Source organism: Lepidochelys kempii, chromosome 7 (genome assembly GCF_965140285.1).
Source record: "Lepidochelys kempii isolate rLepKem1 chromosome 7, rLepKem1.hap1, whole genome shotgun sequence".
NCBI classification, from domain to species: domain Eukaryota; kingdom Metazoa; phylum Chordata; order Testudines; family Cheloniidae; genus Lepidochelys; species Lepidochelys kempii.
The window spans coordinates 29144776-29162576 of NC_136386.1; the positions used below are offsets into that span (position 1 = coordinate 29144776).

General features: G+C 42.6%; 1 protein-coding gene across 2 annotated transcripts in view; it reads left to right on the forward strand.

Moving 5' to 3' along the window:
• FGD3 (FYVE, RhoGEF and PH domain containing 3) overlaps positions 1–17801 on the forward strand; it is a 190304-nt gene that overhangs the window by 160935 nt on the left and 11568 nt on the right. For both annotated transcript variants that reach the window (XM_073351571.1, XM_073351572.1), the window contains exons 16-17: positions 9987–10112; positions 13106–13258. In XM_073351571.1, the coding sequence (XP_073207672.1) occupies positions 9987–10112; positions 13106–13258 (279 nt within the window). The remainder of the gene's footprint in view (positions 1–9986; positions 10113–13105; positions 13259–17801) is intronic.

Consider the following 17801-nt stretch of genomic DNA (forward strand, 5'->3'; position numbering starts at 1 on the left):
AAATTGTTTCAATTTCAATTTTTAAAAAATGGAAACATTTATCTGGGTCTCGTGTTTCATAAAATGTTTTAACTAGATCTAAATTTTGTTCAAAGTTAACTTGAGTCCAATTACTTTTAATACATATTTGTGTAACAATGGATTTGAATGGTATGTCTTGGTTTATTTAATAATCTTCCATAAAATTATATTTTAAAGAAAAATAACTTTTAAATACCCCTGAATTTAAATAACATATTTTAGTTGATTAAAAAATAATTCATTGTTCCTCAGGCTAATAAGACTTATGTTCCTCTGCCTACCTAACAATGATTGTTTTTCATTGTGCTATATTTTAACACAGTTGTGTGACGGAACAGTAACATCAGCGTGAACTGTGTTGCAGGTCACAGCCTTAAGTCGTATTTGATTTTAATTGTCACACCTATTAAGAACCATCCCAGTATTCGTGCAAGAGGAATTGCACTGATTCTACTTTAATCTTATTCATGTAAACCACTTGGTGGTAGTGGTGGTCAGCAAACTAGTATCTCCCTTCTATGTTTGGCTCAGCTTAATGAAGAAATATGAAGAAGAATAAGACTTATTTGAAGATTATTACGTGTTAGCATAGCCAGACAATAAAGAAATAATAGAAGAAATGCAACAAGTGTACAAACGCTGCATTATGGTAACTGCTTACAGCCAACATACAGTGCTCATTATACTTTTGTATACATAAATTCAAACCCAACCTACAGTTCCTAATATTCAGTATAAATGTCTTACACATACAGAAATTGGTATATGGTCAAGAATTCTGAGCCATGTAACTAAAAAAAAACCCTGCAATATTACAAAGTGTAAAACATACTATTTTTAATATGAGTTAACTCCATTTCACTTAATTCAACACATTTTCAAAGACTCATGCTGAAGGGGTGTGTGTGTGTTTGTGTGTATGTTGATGAACAGGTAGTTTTCACATGGAAAATATGTAACTCCATAAAATGGGTAAATGAGCTTGGAAATACCTCTGTTGTTCATGCACCTGTCTATGTGAGCACCTGATTATCAGTTTGAACTCTTGCATATAACAGGCATGTGCAATTTAGGTGCTTATATTTTAAATAGGGCTGTCAATTAATCACAGTTAACATGCAATTAACTCAAAACAATTAATCGCGATTAAAAAAATTAATCACAATTAATCGCAGTATAACTCTCATTGTTAAACAAGAGAATACCAATTGAAATTTATTAAATATTTTGGATGTTTTTCTACTTTTTCATATATATCTTCCATTCTGTGTTGTAATTGAAATCAAAGCGTATATTTTGATTCCAAATATTTGCACTGCAAAAATGATGAACAGAAGAAATAGTATTTTTCAACTCACCTCATACAAGTACTGTAGTGCAATCTCTTTGTCCTGAAAATGCAACTTACAAATGTAGATTTTTGTTGTTGTTACATAACTGCACTCAAAAACAAAACAATGTAAAACTTCAGAACCTACAAGTCCACTCAGTCCTACTTCTTGTTCAGCCAATCGCCAAGACAAACAAGTTTGTTTACATTTACAGGAGATAATGCTGTCCTGCTCTTATTTGCATGGCACTTTTGTAGCCAGCATTGCAGGGTATTTACATGCCAGATATGCCAAACATTCTTATGACCCTTCATGCTTCAGTCACCATTCCAGAGGTCATGCTTCCATGCTGATGGTGCTCATTAAAAAAATAATGGATTAATTAAATTTGTGACAGAATGCCTTGGGGGGAGAATTGTACATCCCCTGCTCTGTTTTACCTGCATTCTGCCATATAATTCATGTTACAGCAGTTTCGGATGATGACCCAGCACATGTTGTTCTTCGTTTTAAGAACACTTGCACTGCAGATTTAACAAAACGCAAAGAAGGTACCAATGTGAGATTTGTAAAGTTGGCTACAGCACTCGACCCGAGATTTAAGAATCTGAAGTGTCTTCCAAAATCTCAGAGGGACGAGGTGTGGAACATGCTTTTAGAAGTCTTAAAAGAGCAACACTCTGATGCAGAAACTACAGAACCCAAACCACAAAAAAAGAAAATCAACTTCTGCTGGTGCCATCTGACTCAGATAATGAAAATGAACATGCATTGGTCTACACTGCTTTGGATTGTTATTGAGCAGAACCCGTCATCAGCATGGACGCATGTCCTCTGGAATGATGGTTGAAGAATGAAGGGACATATGAATCTTTAGTGCATCTGGCATATAAATATCTTGCGACGCCAGCTACAACAGAGCCCTGAGAACACTTGTTCTCACTTTGTAAACAAGAAGCAGGCAGTATTATCTCCTGCAAATGTAAACAAACTTGTTTGTCTGAGTGATTGGCTGAACAAGAAGTAGGACTGAGTGGACTTGCAAGCTCTAAAATGGTACATTGTTTTATTTTTAATGCAATTTTTTTGTACATAATTCTGTATTTGTAAATTCAACTTTCATGATAAAGATTAGGTGAATTGAAAAATACAATTTCTTTTGTTTTTTTATAGTGCAAACACTTGTAATAAAAAACAAATATAAAGTGAGCACTGTACACTTTGTATTCTGTGTTGTAATTGAAATCAATATATTTGAAAATGTAGAAAACATCCAAAAATATTTAAATAAATGGCATTCTGTTATTGTTTAACAGTGTAATTAATCATGATTAATTTTTTTAATCGCTTGAAAGCCCTAATCTTAAATACTGGACTAGACATAAGATGAAAGAGAAAAATGAGGAAAAAAATAACAAGAAAACAATGAAATTATAAAAACAGACAATCCCCCAAACCCTTTTCATTCCTTAATGTTATGGTGAACTTTCTTGGCTTTCCTTCCTCCCTCTGAAGTGAAGGAGGCTATAACAGTTTGCTAACGATGCCTGGTTTTCTCATTTTTCCCTGGCCGAAGCGCTGATCTAGCAAACACTTATGCATATGCTTAGATTTAAGGCATGAGTAGTTCCAAAGTGTAGTCATTGAAATGCTCTTCCAATTTTTTGATCAAAATTCAAAACTTCAATGAAAAGTTTAACCGGAAATCAAAATTTTGAAAAATGTGAGATAACTGTAGAATAAAAGCAGATTAATGGTCAAAACTTCCCTGTTTGAGAAAGCAACTCTTAGGCCCTGATCCTGCAAAGAGTTCCACATGCAGTTAACTTTATCTGTAAGTAGTCTCACTAACCTCAATAGGATTAGTTGTATGAGGAAAGTTGAGCATTAATATTATTATTTTTTATTGTTTACTTGCAGTAAGATCAAAAGGCCTCAGGTGGGGTCAGGCCCTCTTTTTGGTAGGTCCTTTTTGAACATATATAATTAATTCAGTTGGTCAAACAAAAGAGACAGATGCTCAGCTGGTCAATGGAGCTATGACAGTTAGGATCTGATCTGGCCTCCAGAACACGTGCGTTATTCAAAGCACTCTCTTGACTTGCAAGGAACTCTCTTCAGGCGATGTGTAATTAGCAGTAGATGGAACCGCTTACTATGTGACCTATGCTCCTTTGAATGGGTAGACTGTCTTGTTTAATGTAATTCAGTGCTTAAAACAGAGATCTGAAAGCAAAGTCTCTTTGGTTCTGTCCCCATTACTGCCACTGAATAACTGTATGACATTAAGTCACTTGACATTTCTGTACCTCAGGTTTTCCATTTTAAATATGGACCTCAGAGGGGCATTCTGCAGCTTAATTAATGTTTGTCAAGTGTTTAGATCTTTGAATTAAAGACATTTTAACTTTTTGGGGTCTTTTTTGTTTGTTTATTAAAAATAATACAAAGTAAAGTTCTTGTCGTGGGCTCTAGGCCCCTTTGCCATACATTAAAATACAATCATAAAAAAAATCAGCTCACCCGAAACCCAGTCAATATCTCCCTAACCACAACCCCAGCCTTTATTTTACTCTTCTGTCCCTCACTATCCCCCACCTCCACTGTGGTAAATACATGGGCCTTGCAGTCATGAAGGTCACCTAATTCTTGCTATTTTAGATGAAGAGGAAAGTAGGTTTCAAAGCTGAGGTCTCTCATGGAAAATACCTTACTGGCAGCTTCCTCTCTTTTATGCTATGGAAATGCACATTATTATTATCATCTCATTTATTTGGGAGCTACCCAGTGCATTCCAAATCAATCAGCTGACTTCTCGCTAAAGAAAGCCAGTGTACAGTGAGGAATTTTAAGCAGTTGTTTCTCCTCACTGCAGTTGTTAGTATGTATCAACAGGAATGGATATTGTGCATCAGGTAGACATAGTGTTGGTCTTATACTATTCTTTAAGATTACCTTCCAGTAACTTAACTCACAAGGCCAAATTTTGCCCTCAGTTACACCCATGCAATCCTGTTAACAGCAATGAAGCTATGTGGGTATGTATGAGCACTAAAATCTTGTAGTGCAAATTCTAACAATATAAAACTTTTCAAAGTTTAATTAGCCAGTGATGAAGTGCTTTGCTGTAATGATTTAAGAAGGGTTCATTCCTCTACAGTTGAAAGGAAATGCAGTCTCCTAAACATTTAATTAGCATTAACACCAGAATTAAAGCTGTAAAACAAATCCATCAGAAATGAATGACTTTAGCCTGTAGAAATGCTGGGAAAAATGGATGCTCTTTAGACTCATGCTGATTAGGGAAAGTATTCCAAGTCTCCTTAATTGTATGCCTTACTTTGAGAAGGTCGATATAGTCTGAAATGAAACTCAGTGGTAGTGCGTCATCTAAGACATCTGTAAATGATTTAGTTGTGATAATGTCAGGTTAGCTGCAGCAAACTCTTTACAAGTGAAGTGCAGCACCACATTTGAGCTGTGTGTGTGAGAGGACATGGATCCGTAGGAACTCTCTCTGTTCTGGGCAGCTGTAAATGTGCACATAAAGAGAGCTCTAGTCATGTTCCTTGAATGAGCAAATCTGTGTCACTGCACTCCATAAAGTTTAACGCAAAACATCATCTGTCCCTATGTAAAGGTTTGCCCTTGCAGCAGGAAGGAAGCAAACAAAATCGAAAAGAACAAATTCATTTAAAACTGAGGGACTGGTTGCAGTCAGGGTCGTTCCTGTAGCACTGTTGACTGGCATTCTGCTTTCCATTGTCCCCAGAGAATATCAGAACAGAGGGTCAGTTAGAGGCGTTAGAAAACTTAGGAGTAGCAATGTAGTCAGCAATGTAGCAGCTTGGCCCCTTTGCATCACCCTGTCCTGCTCCAGGAAAAGGAGTAGGGCCTCGGAGGAGCAGGGTGAAGGGTGCAGTTAGGGCAAGTGAGGGGAACCAAGTGTGTGTGCTGGAGACATTCTGTGAGACCGAGAGATAGGTAAAGGCTAAGAAGAGCAGGAGAAAGCAAGAGGGCCCAGAGCAAAGGGAAAAAGGAAGAGGGACAGTGGCTGGTTGGGGAGGGGAGGTTGTGGCCTGGAGCATGTAAGAAGGTGATAGCAGATGGGACAGATAGTAAACAAGGTCACAAGGAAGATGATGCGGAAGTCAGCTGGTATAGCCACGAACTATATCATGTGATGTTGCTTTCTGACATGCAGATTTTCCTGTGGGATAAAAATATTAAATGTAGCAAATCTTCTTTCTAAAAAACAATGAGGAGTACTTGTGGCACCTTAGAGACTAACAAATTTATTTGGGCATAAGCTTTCATGGGCTAAAACCCACTTCATCAGATGCATGGAGTGGAAAATACAGTAGGAAAATATATATACATAGTACATGAAAAGGTGGGAGTTGCCTTACCAATTCTAACAAGACAATTCAATTAAAGTGGGCTATTATCAACAGGAGGAAAAATCAATTTTGTAGTGGTAATCAGGGTGGCCCATTTCAAACGGTTGACAAGAAGGTGTGAGTAACAGTAGGGGGAAATGAGCATAGGGAAATTAGTTTTTAGTTCTTGTAGTGACCCATCCACTCCCAGTCTTTATTCAGGCCTAATTTGATGGTGTCCAGTTTGCAAATTAATTCCAGTTCTGCAGTTTCTCATTGGAGTCTGTTTTTGAAGTTTTTTTGTTGAAGAATTGCCACTTTTAAGTCTGTTATTGAGTGTCCAGGGAGATTGAAGTGGTTTTTGAATGGTTTTTGAATGATCATAGAATCATAGAATATCAGGGTTGGAAGGGACCCCAGAAGGTCATCTAGTCCAACCCCCTGCTCGAAGCAGGACCAATTCCCAGTTAAATCATCCCAGCCAGGGCTTTGTCAAGCCTGACCTTAAAAACCTCTAAGGAAGGAGATTCTACCACCTCCCTAGGTAACGCATTCCAGTGTTTCACCACCCTCTTAGTGAAAAAGTTTTTCCTAATATCCAATCTAAACCTCCCCCACTGCAACTTGAGACCATTACTCCTCGTTCTGTCATCTGCTACCATTGAGAACAGTCTAGAGCCATCCTCTTTGGAACCCCCTTTCAGGTAGTTGAAAGCAGCTATCAAATCCCCCCTCATTCTTCTCTTCTGCAGGCTAAACAATCCCAGCTCCCTCAGCCTCTCCTCATAACTCATGTGTTCCAGTCCCCTAATCATTTTTGTTGCCCTTCGCTGGACTCTCTCCAATTTATCCACATCCTTCTTGAAGTGTGGGGCCCAAAACTGGACACAGTACTCCAGATGAGGCCTCACCAATGTCGAATAGAGGGGAACGATCACGTCCCTCGATCTGCTCGCTATGCCCCTACTTATACATCCCAAAATGCCATTGGCCTTCTTGGCAACAAGGGCACACTGCTGACTCATATCCAGCTTCTCGTCCACTGTCACCCCTAGGTCCTTTTCCGCAGAACTGCTGCCTAGCCATTCGGTCCCTAGTCTGTAGCTGTGCATTGGGTTCTTCCGTCCTAAGTGCAGGACCCTGCACTTATCCTTATTGAACCTCATCAGATTTCTTTTGGCCCAATCCTCCAATTTGTCTAGGTCCTTCTGTATCCTATCCCTCCCCTCCAGCGTATCTACCACTCCTCCCAGTTTAGTATCATCCGCAAATTTGCTGAGAGTGCAATCCACACCATCCTCCAGATCATTTATGAAGATATTGAACAAAACCGGCCCCAGGACCGACCCTTGGGGTACTCCACTTGATACCGGCTGCCAACTAGACATGGAGCCATTGATCACTACCCGTTGAGCCCGACAATCTAGCCAGCTTTCTACCCACCTTATAGTGCATTCATCCAGCCCATACTTCCTTAACTTGCTGACAAGAATACTGTGGGAGACCGTGTCAAAAGCTTTGCTAAAGTCAAGAAACAAGATATAATTCTTGACGTCTGATTTGTGTCCATTTATTCTTTTGCGTAGAGACTGTCCAGTTTGGCCAATGTACATGGCAGAAGGGCATTGCTGGCACATGATGGCATATATCACATTGGTAGATGTGCAGGTGAACGAGCCCCTGATGGTGTGGCTCATGTGGTTATATCGTATGATGATGTCCTTTGAATAGATATGTGGACAGAGTTGGCAATGGGGTTTGTTGCAAGGATAGGTTCCTGGGTTAGTGTTTTTGTCATGTGGTGTGTAGTTGCTGGTGAGTATTTGCTCCAGGAATTGCTACTGAGAAATGGAACACAGCTCCCTCCTTCGCCCCTTTGATTTTGCTGAGATTGAGTGCTCAGGGTTCAAACTGCTGGCTGCTCATGGCCTTTTCACAGGTTGCATTGAAATCAGTGAGAGTTACAAACATTCAGCGCATCTCAGAATCAAGTCTTAGAAATGGTTGCTTTAGTGGCTTTCACAGGGGCAGCTACAACATGTTGACTTACTAGAGAGACCTCACTCACTGGGTTGGCTTTCACTGTGCTGAGGAGAGAGGGTTCTTTAGAAGGCTACAGGCTTCCCTTCAGGCTGGTATCTCTAACATGGCAATGAGAGGGCCGCCACCTCTGATTTTATATACTGGCTCCCATCTCTGAATTCCCAAGCCTCTGGAATCCCTCTCCTCTTATGAAAGACTTCAGCTTTCTGAAGATGCAATTATTTGGGTAGATGGCTCTCTCACATAAGTCTTGTGACTTACCTCTTCTTATGGTGCACAGCTCTCTGAGGAAGAAGGGTGTGTGTGTTTTTCTCAATGTACAATCGCATCCCTTTCTAAATGTAATCTGTAGGTTGTTTGTTCTTTATCTGGTAATATAGGTTCCTTCAGACTGCTCTGGGCATAATGAAAGCTGGAAACAGAGCTGCATTATTGTGAAATTACTGCTTACACGTTCCCCTTAAATTGATTGCTGGAGCGCCAATATAAACTCCATAACAAAAGTAAAATATCTTTTTTATTTTATACAAAGCTCCTGCTTTAGTTATGGGCACGTGATAAAAATTTACGAGGGAAAGGTTTTTCTCTCAATAGATTGTGAGTGGATTATCTGAAGCACAGAAATAGCGAATGAATTATTAAGGCTTTTGTCTTGCACGCTGCAGTTTGACATTATTTCGCTAGTGAAACCATCTTACATTCCCATAGTGTGATGTATTTCCTCTGCATAGACATAAGTGAAATTCACGGCAGGGATGGTGCCAGAGTAATTTGGTTATAAATTTTTGCACAGAAAGTGTGTGGAAAGTCTGCCATGGTGGGAGTAGTACAAAGTGCCTACTACAATCTTCCCTCCTACTATAGGACCCAGCGGCAGCCAGTAGAGTCCCCAAAGGGAGCTGTGCCGACCAGGGAGAAGGCACAGGGATTTATTTATCCAAATTTATAAGGAGATGCATGTGTCCATCCAGAGCTCTGAGCTCAGGACCATAGTTTTACAAGCTCCTCGTAGACTTTAAGGCCAGAAGGAACCAATCATGATCATCTAGTTGGACCTCCTGCACATTGCAGGCAACAGAACCTCACCCACCCACTCCTGTAATAGGCCCATAACCTCTGCCTGAGTTACTGAAGTCCTCAAATCTTGATTTAAAGACTGCAAGTTACAGCGAATCCATCATTTACTCTAGTTCAAACCCACAAACAATCCATGCCCCATGCTGCAAAGGAAGGGGGAAAAAACCTAGTATCTCTGTCAGTCTGATCTGGGAGAAAATTCCTTGGCAACCCCAAGTATGGTGATCAGTTACCCCCTAAGCATGTGGGTGAGACCCACCATCCAGATATCCAGGAAAGAATTCTCTGTAGTAACTCAGAGCCCGCCCCCATCTAGTGACCCATCTCTGGCCATTGGAGATGTTTCCTGATAGCAGTTGCAGATGGGCCATATGTCATAATAGGCAATCTTATCATGCCACCCCTCCATACAATTAGCAAGCTCAGTCTTAAAGCAAGTTAGCTCCCATTACTCCCTTTGGAAGGCAGTTCCAAACAATGCCCACTTCAAAACTAATCGGCACATCAGAGTACAAGACTGCTCTTCCCATCCAAGCCACCCTTGCACAAATCTCCCTCTCCCTCACCCCGCAGAGAATATAAGTTTTGCAACATGAAATCATAGAACTATAGGGTTAGAAAGGACCACAAGGGTCATCTAGTCCAACCACCTGCCAAGATGAAGAATTTGTTGTGTCTAAACCATCCAAGACATTTGGCTATCCAGCCACTATGCTATAGTTTGAACCCATGTCCTGAAGGATAATCAAATTCAGGCTTTGTTGGATAACCAGAGAAAGAGTGAGTTCCAGAGTGAAGCCCCCTCACTGAAAATGCCCTTCCTCCAGACCCATCCCCTTTAAACCAATAGGCTATCAGATGGAGTGACTTTCTGGTTCCGGTGATGCACAATGGAAGAGGTGGACTCTGAGGAGTAGGGCCCAAACAGCTGAGAGCCTTATAATTAAAAATCAGCACATCCCCACAGCAGCCTCAACCCCAACAGGCTTGGTAAGAGGAAATTTTCCCTAAAATTGTCTGGGTGGGGAATAAATCTGGGAAAGAGCTTCATAAGCATGGTAGAAATTGATTGGCAGAAAATTGTTTTGCAATAGTTATGTTGTATAATGTCACCTATCTGTATGTTTCATTTCAGCCTGATTCCTGCAGAAAATCATCTTCTAAAACCAAGCGAGACAAGGAAAAGCAAACTTGCAAAAGCTGCAACGAAAGCTTTAATTCCATCACTAAAAGGCGGCACCATTGCAAACAATGTGGAGCAGTGAGTATCAGAATGAAATTGTAGCAGTGTTTCATTTTATGTCCATTTAATTAGTCTATCTGTAACAAACGACTTTTTAAATCAAATTCTGAGTTTGTTTCATTCTGAGGGAGCTTTTCAGTTTCCAGTAGGATAGACACTGGAGTTCGCAGCAGGGCTGTGGTAGAATAGACCTTTCAATTTGCTTTGTCCATTGGGGATCCGGCAAAACAAAACAATGGTGGTGTAAAAGGCCATGAGTGAGTGGTTGAGGAGACAAATGTCACACGTCTGTGGCTGAAAGGAAAGCTGCCTCTGCACCTAGGTGTGTTTTGTATCAAGTGTCCCAAAAAACAACCTTGTTGACCAGGGTTTCCTTCACATAACTAGCATCCCTTAGCCACTGACCAACAGCAGAATAAATAGCCTGGAACACAGCTCTTCTAGATCTTTGTCAGCAGCCTTTTGCTGCAGGCTTCCAAGTGCCTTCTTCTTTCTCCTTTTCTGAGAGGAAACCAGCCATTTTTTGGCTAGGGTAATGAGTTCCAGCTGTTAGAAGGCTACAGGGGCCCTCAATATTCAGTGCTAAGGTGATGGGGTTGCATTTCCCTCAGTGGCAAAACTAAATCAGGGTGCTTTTGGCCAAAGAGGGTGTCCTTCTGTGCTTGAAAGGCCTGGAGAATCCAGCACATGAAAAATCCAGGTGCTAGAAGCATAAGGCCTGGATTTTAAAGGAGCCAAAGGGAGTTAGGTGCCTATCTCCAATTGAATCTCAGTGGATACCTGATTCTCTGAAGCTCTTCCAAAAATCCCAGCCCAAAATTACATGAGGTTGACTGCCTTATTGTGGCTTGAAACCTTCCTTCTATGACATCAGTTTCATGGTTCCATGTTCCTGGTTTAACTAGTTTAGAATAGTTAGTGAAATAATATCAAGTTTTTGTAGAATGGAGATAAATTTGGGTCTGAACAGACAGGTAAAATGTGTAACTAAGAATATTAAAAGCCATTCGTTCTAAAACATTCATCTCAGGAATCCAAATACTGTTACAGTGGAAGAGACATTATTATTCTGGAGTCAGCTATCTTGAATCTTTGGAGTTTTTAAAAATAATTATTAAAATAAATACACTTTCTTTGGTATTTAAACTGTTACATCAAAGCTCAGTTTTAAAAGAAATCAAACAAAAACCTCCCCGTGGACAAAAAAATAATGAGAATTAAGTTATTAATAATTTAATGTTAAATAAACAATTGTTGGTTATGCAGTGTTTTCTGGTGTGGGTAGTAGAATGCAAATGAAAGGAGTTAATTTGCCTCTAGCAAAGACTATTTAAAAAATGTTAGTTTGCTTTTGTTTGTGCATTTCAGCAGAATGATGCTGCATTCAACACTTGCATATGGTGCACTGAACTGGAGCAATGCAATGCTTTGTGTAGTAATACATATCTTGTAGGCATACATAAGAGAGCATACTATTGCGACTGAAGAGCATTCAGACTCTGTTGTTGTGTAATAAAATGGGATTTGAAGTTAAATCCTGCTGACTGCTCTTGTAATGCACATAAGTGGTGGATCGCCTTCTGCTACTGCAGTTAGTACCATGAGACTGCAAATTTGAAAACCGACTTCACTGCTCCGTAGTGGGATATGGAGTCAAGGGGCCATATCCTCCACTTTGCCAGGTTCACCTTGCACCAAAACTTAAAGCAGCTAGAGGTTTGTACAAGTATACTTACTCTGCAGGGGGAATCTCTGCTGACACAAAGCTGGCTGTAGCATCTCCTTTATCAGCCCTGTTGCCCCTCCTTTACCAGCCCTGTTGCCCAACTCCATCATCGCCTGTGCTGGAAATTCCACTGCCCAGTGTGAGGGGAGGCAGGGGACATATTGGGTGGGGGGAGGGAAGAAATTATGTTAGGAGGAAAGAAAAGGAGAGGCAGTATGATGGAGCAAGGCTCCATTCTGCTCCATTCACCACTGGTGTTCGGTCTCTACGGGACCTTATGCCAGCAGCGTAATTAAAGCTGCCCTCCATGGCCAAGCAATTGAGAGACCCCCTCATTGGCCTCCCTGGGAGCTTGGGACAGTGGTGGTCCCAGCTCATGAATTCAAACCCAGCCAAGATTAGTAGTGAATGACAGTTGCTGCCATTTTGGCAGCTGTTCAGTGGGCTACGTGAAATAAGTTGGTGCTTTTTGCTCCTGCTGGAGAGATGGGCACATAAACACAACTGTGCTCACTGCATTCCTGTGCATAGTTCCAATAGACTGAACTACCCTCTTCCTCTCGAGGAGGATGGTACCTTGAGTTGAGTAGTTAGGTTCATTGCTTGGGGTCATACAGGGGAGCTGTGCAGATAAACAGACGAGTTGAGTCTCCAGCACTGTAAATCCAGCACTTTTCCCAAGCACTGATTTCATGTCAAGTTTAATTGCTTGTTTGGGCCAAACCAGAAAAAAGAATGGAAAGCCATAAAATCACTGCCTCCCAGCCCAATGTGGCATCAGGCAGATCATTATATGCAGTGGATAGTTCTCAAAATTCTCAAAAGTGACTCAATTTTTGGATGCTGAGCTCCAGACAGCTCAAAGGGGCCTGATTTCTCAGACAGTGCTAAGCACCAAGCACCACCTCCCACCCACTGTGAAAATCAGGCCTCTTTAAGGTATCTCAAGCTGGGCACTCACGATCATTAGGCACTGAAAACTTAAGATTATTATAACTCAGACCTTTTATACGGGAACAGAAAAGCAGATACCTATCAGTCACTTTCTGAACGATTAGAAACACAATGCAGGACAAAAAAATCCTTTATCTCTGATTGAGGGAAGTGGGGTGTCCCATCTCAGACCTTGACCTACGTAAGATACTGAACATCTGTCAATCTGTCTCATCCTTGCATTAGTTTGCAGGATTTTATTTCAGCAATTTATCTGCAGCAAAGTGATTGTAATAACAGGGATTATATGTTCATAGTTGCTGAAGAATGAAGTATTATCTTTCTGATACAGGTTATTTGTGCAAAATGCTCTGAATTTAAGCCACTTGCAGATAACAGCCGTCACAATCGAGTGTGTAAAGACTGTTTTCTGCTGTCATCAGCAGTCCCGTGCAACGCAGGAGCTGAATCTATGGGAGAACAAAAGAAAAAAACTGCAGTCGAGGTACAGTTATCTTGCTAATAAGCTTTTAACATGCTAGGTGCCTGAAGAGGCTAGTTATTTTATACGTTATTAAATCCCTTGGAGTGTGCTTTTCTCCTTGATCTTACACCCTTTTAGTAGGCTATCACTCACAACGTACACCTGACAAACTGGCACTTGTCAAGCTGTATGGACATACATTGTGAATCTTATTTTCAAACATGAGTTTTGTACTTTTCATGCAGGGATACACCGGTTTTGCAGGGAAATTTCAACCCCCAGGTTTTAAATAATTGGCCTGCTGGGACATTCGATTCTGTTCAAATGAGTGGCACCTTTCCCAGCTTGCTCTAGGTGTAGCTGTACAGACATCAGATCTGTTTCCATGCAACTTCTCTTGTTCCTGTTCTGGAAAGCTTTGTGCTCTTGACATTTCACTTTCCTACAAAATGCCAGTGCAATTGACCATTTTTCTCAGTGATTCATGCAAAGGCATGCCAAGCCATTTTTAAATGAAAAATCCTGTGTGTGAAACATCAAGCAGTAGTAGAGTGGGATGGCCACTGTCTTTGCAACTTTTCTCTTTGGGGCAGACGGAGTGAGCTGTGCTCTGCTCCATGCTCCACCAAGAAATAAGGATGATCGTGTGCTTAAGGCCTGGTGCTGGGAGTGGAGGTGTCATATGTGTTTAACTGTCCCTCAAGGAATACTGCCTGCCCTACCATATGCCCTGGCACAGAGGTGTGCTTAGGTGTGTGATGGGGGTGGGAGGAGACCTGACTACAGTGCTTTGAGCTTTGGCTATTCTGGCTGCAGAGCAGCCCTTTGACTGTTGTGGGCAGCTGCCAGAAGTGAGAGCAGTTTCTTGACGTTTCTAATTAATGGAATTCTCTGTTGCCTAGGTGCTCTACCTCAACTTTGTAGCTTCATCTTGGTCCCAAATCCTAGAGGTGCAAAGTGGGGTAAAGCCATAGGTGCACGCTCCCTTCCTGAACTGTGTCTTCTGCAAGGCACAATGAAGTATTTGGCTCTGTGGCTTGATATCGTCAAGCTGCAAAGTCTCTGTTATACCATGCACCTGTGATTACAGCCCAAGAATAAAATTGAGTATGCCCCAGTATTTCATGCAGTATGTCACAATAACCTATCAATGCCATTTCAGCAGAAGTATCTGCCAAGAAAGTTAAAGCCTGCACCTAAACAGCAGAGAACTCTGCTAATCCTAAAAGTCAGAAAGCTATTTAAAAGCCAGTGAAATGTGACCCAAGGCTTTACTTCAGAGAACAGATTACTTACTGTAAAAATCCAAGAAATGGAGTAGTTTTCATTCACATGCTCAGACTTTTAGCTCTGTGCTAAGTCTTCAAAGAATCAGGTAAAATGCAATAAAGGTGGTAACTACACAAAAGAGAAATATTTGAGCAAGTCTGTTTCTTCCCTTCCTTTTTTACATAAAACTTTGTTAATGAGCTTAATAACAACTTGAGAGCTTGCCACTTCACAAGTGCTATTACAGATGCCAAAAATCCTCTAGAGCTTTTTTCCGCTGGAAAGGCCAATACAGTACAGACATTTTTTCAGTCACAAAAAGCTTTTTTTTTCCTTTTGTCACATAGCCTTAGGATATGGTTCATCATACTTCCTCCCATTCATATACCAGAGTCTCTGCTAATTATAATGTTGGAAAAAAACTGGGTTTCTAAACACAGGCTATAATGCAGTCCAAAGAGCATCAGTAAAAATACTGCATTTTCTTAACTCTATCCTTCTCGATGTTCTTGTTCGTTGATTTTTTTTTCCATTCAAATCAAGACATTTGCCTAGTCCACACTAGGGTAATTATCCTCCTAAAGGAGGTATGCGGTGCACAGAATATCTTGTGCATTTCCTACAGGAGAGAAGATTGTGCATCTTGGTGCCAGCCTATGGTGAAGCAGGCTAAGTGGTGAACCATGGAATGGTGCCAGTTTTCCAGGCCCTCCTTTACCAAATGACCGCCTACAAACAAACCAAATAGGAGAAAGTTACTTACCTGTAACTGGAGAGTCTTTGAGATCTGTGGTCCCTATCTGTGTTCTACATATGGGTGTGCATGTGCGCCATGCGTCTGAGTCCAGAAGTGTTTCTTAGCAGTGTCCGTTGACCTGCACGTGTGTAATGCTTCCCCTCGTACTCCAGCTGAGGGTATAATAAGTAGTGCAGGTCGATACCTCTCTAGTCTCCCTCTTACCATCATGGAATCCAGTCTGAAGCAGAGGGGATGGAGGGCGGGTAGTTGAATACATCTCGAAGAATCTCCAGTTACAGGTAAGTAACCTCTTCTTCTTTGAGTGATGGCTGCTGTGTGTATTCCACACGTGGGTGGGTGACTCGCAAGCAGTGGTTAGTGTGGAGGTGGGTGCGAGAATACCAATGGAAGTGCAATCTGCAATATAGCTTGGCCTACTGTGGCTTCTGTAGCCACTTGTGCAATGGCATAGTGCATTGTGAACGTGCGGACGGAGCACCACATTGCCGCACGGCGGATGTCTTGCCAGGACACATCCGTTAGGCCAGTGTGACAGCTTGTGCTCGCATAGAGTGCGCCATGACTTTATCAGGTGGGGGTGTGTTGGATTGGTTGTAGCATTCATAGCTGCACCCCGATACCCATTTGGACAAAAGGGCCATTTGGCAATGGTCGCAAATAATGAAGGCAATGTGCAAAAGGGTGGAGTCCTGTGTAGGCAGCATGCCAGTGCATGGCAGATGTCGAGGGGCATGCAAGCCTCTCTTAGTGAGGGAAGCATGTGGTTTGGGGTGGAAAACCAGCAGGTCGATGCTCTGATTTAGGTGGAATTCCAACACCACTTTTGGGATGAATTTGGGGTGGAGCCACAAGGATACTTTGTGCTTGTGGGATATGGGAGTGGGGGTGCGGTCCATCATTATGGCTGCTATTTGCTGCCCAGTCTGGCTGAGATAATGACTGCCAAGAATGTCACTTTCATTGAGAGATGGGAGAGGAAGCGTGTTGCCAGCAATTCAAAGGGTGGCTTTGTGAGGGCAGAGAGAACGATATTAAGGTCCCATGGGGGTATCCGTGGTGGTCAGGCCTTAATTATGGACAAATAGGGAAGGAGGCCCCCCAAAACAATATGGGGCGGCACAGGTGGCATCGGGGGAGGTTTGTGGGTCTCAACCTGCATGTCAAAACTGATGTTTTGCCTGTTGCTGGGAGAGGGTTGAGGAGATGGTTGTGGTGGAGGCAGGGAAGCATGGCTGTTGAGATCGGGGTCGCTGACATGGGGGTTCCTGCTGACGTTTGTAGTTAGCCAGATAAGGAGCATATGGGCACAGGCAGAATGGTTGCCTCTGATGTCTGCATCTTGGGGACGGGGTATATATACCGAGGGACCGTAGCATGGCTCTGGAGACCTTCAGTGGAGGGATTCATCCATCTTCTCGTGGAACAATTTGTTCTCGTCAAAGGGCAGACCCTCGATTTGGACATGCCTGGGGAAGCCAGACGATTGTGTAGCCACAAGTCCCAGCGCATAACAACCCCACGTGATAGAGAGTGAGAGGACGTGTCAACCATGTCCACAGCTGCCTGGAGGCCCACCTTGGCGACCAGTCATCCTTTTGTCTAGCAGTGCCTGGAATTGTTGCTGTTTCTCAGGCAGCATCTTGTCCTTGAATTCTGCTAGCCTGGTGTAGTTAAAATCATACTTGGCTATCAGAGTCTGGTAGTTTGCAGTCTGGAACTGTACTCCCGCCAAAGAATATACCTTTCTGCCTAGCAGGTCCCTCCTCGTTGCCGCCCTGTCCAGAGGAGTAGACTTCTGTGAGTGCTGGCATGCCTCTGGCGCTGCCGTGTGGACAACCAGAGAGCTGGGGGGTGGAAGTGTAAAAAGAAAATCCGCCCTTTAGCAGGTACGAAATGCCTCTTCTCTGCCCTCTTCAGTGTGGGGGCACAGGAAGCGGGGCTGGGCCATCCTGCCCATGTTGGTTGGAGGAAGCCATTGTTAATGGGTAGAGCTACCCCAAGAGGGCCCCTGGGTAGGAGGATGTCCAGGAGCTGGTGTTGCGGGTCCTGAACCTCCTCCAATGGGATATCCAGGTCTGCTTCTACCCCTAGAGCAAGTCCTGGTACTGGCGATGGTCGTCTGGCAGAGAGAGCCTTGTCAGGCAGTGAGGATGCAGCAGTGGGACCTGGCAGAGCCAGCTTTACTGGTTTGATGTCTGCCTCTTCCTCATAAACCGATGGCGCTGATGGGCGAATGGGGGACGGTTGATAGGATCCCTAAGATGGTGGCTGGCGTTTGCAGTAAGGATCCCAGTGTCCCCAGCGGAGCCAAAAAAAGGGTCCGTCAGATGTGGTGTGCCCCATGGATAGTGATCCTCTGTTGCTGGATCATATGCCAGGGAGTAAGGCAGTCTGTGCTATCAGCCGGGCTTTGGCATGACATCAGGGAGAACGAGGGTTCCGGCTCCAAGAACTCCTCTGACTCTGAAGCTGGTTCCGGCAAAAGTGGAACCACTGGTACCGGAGGGCTGCGGTGTGACAACAGAACGGGTTTCT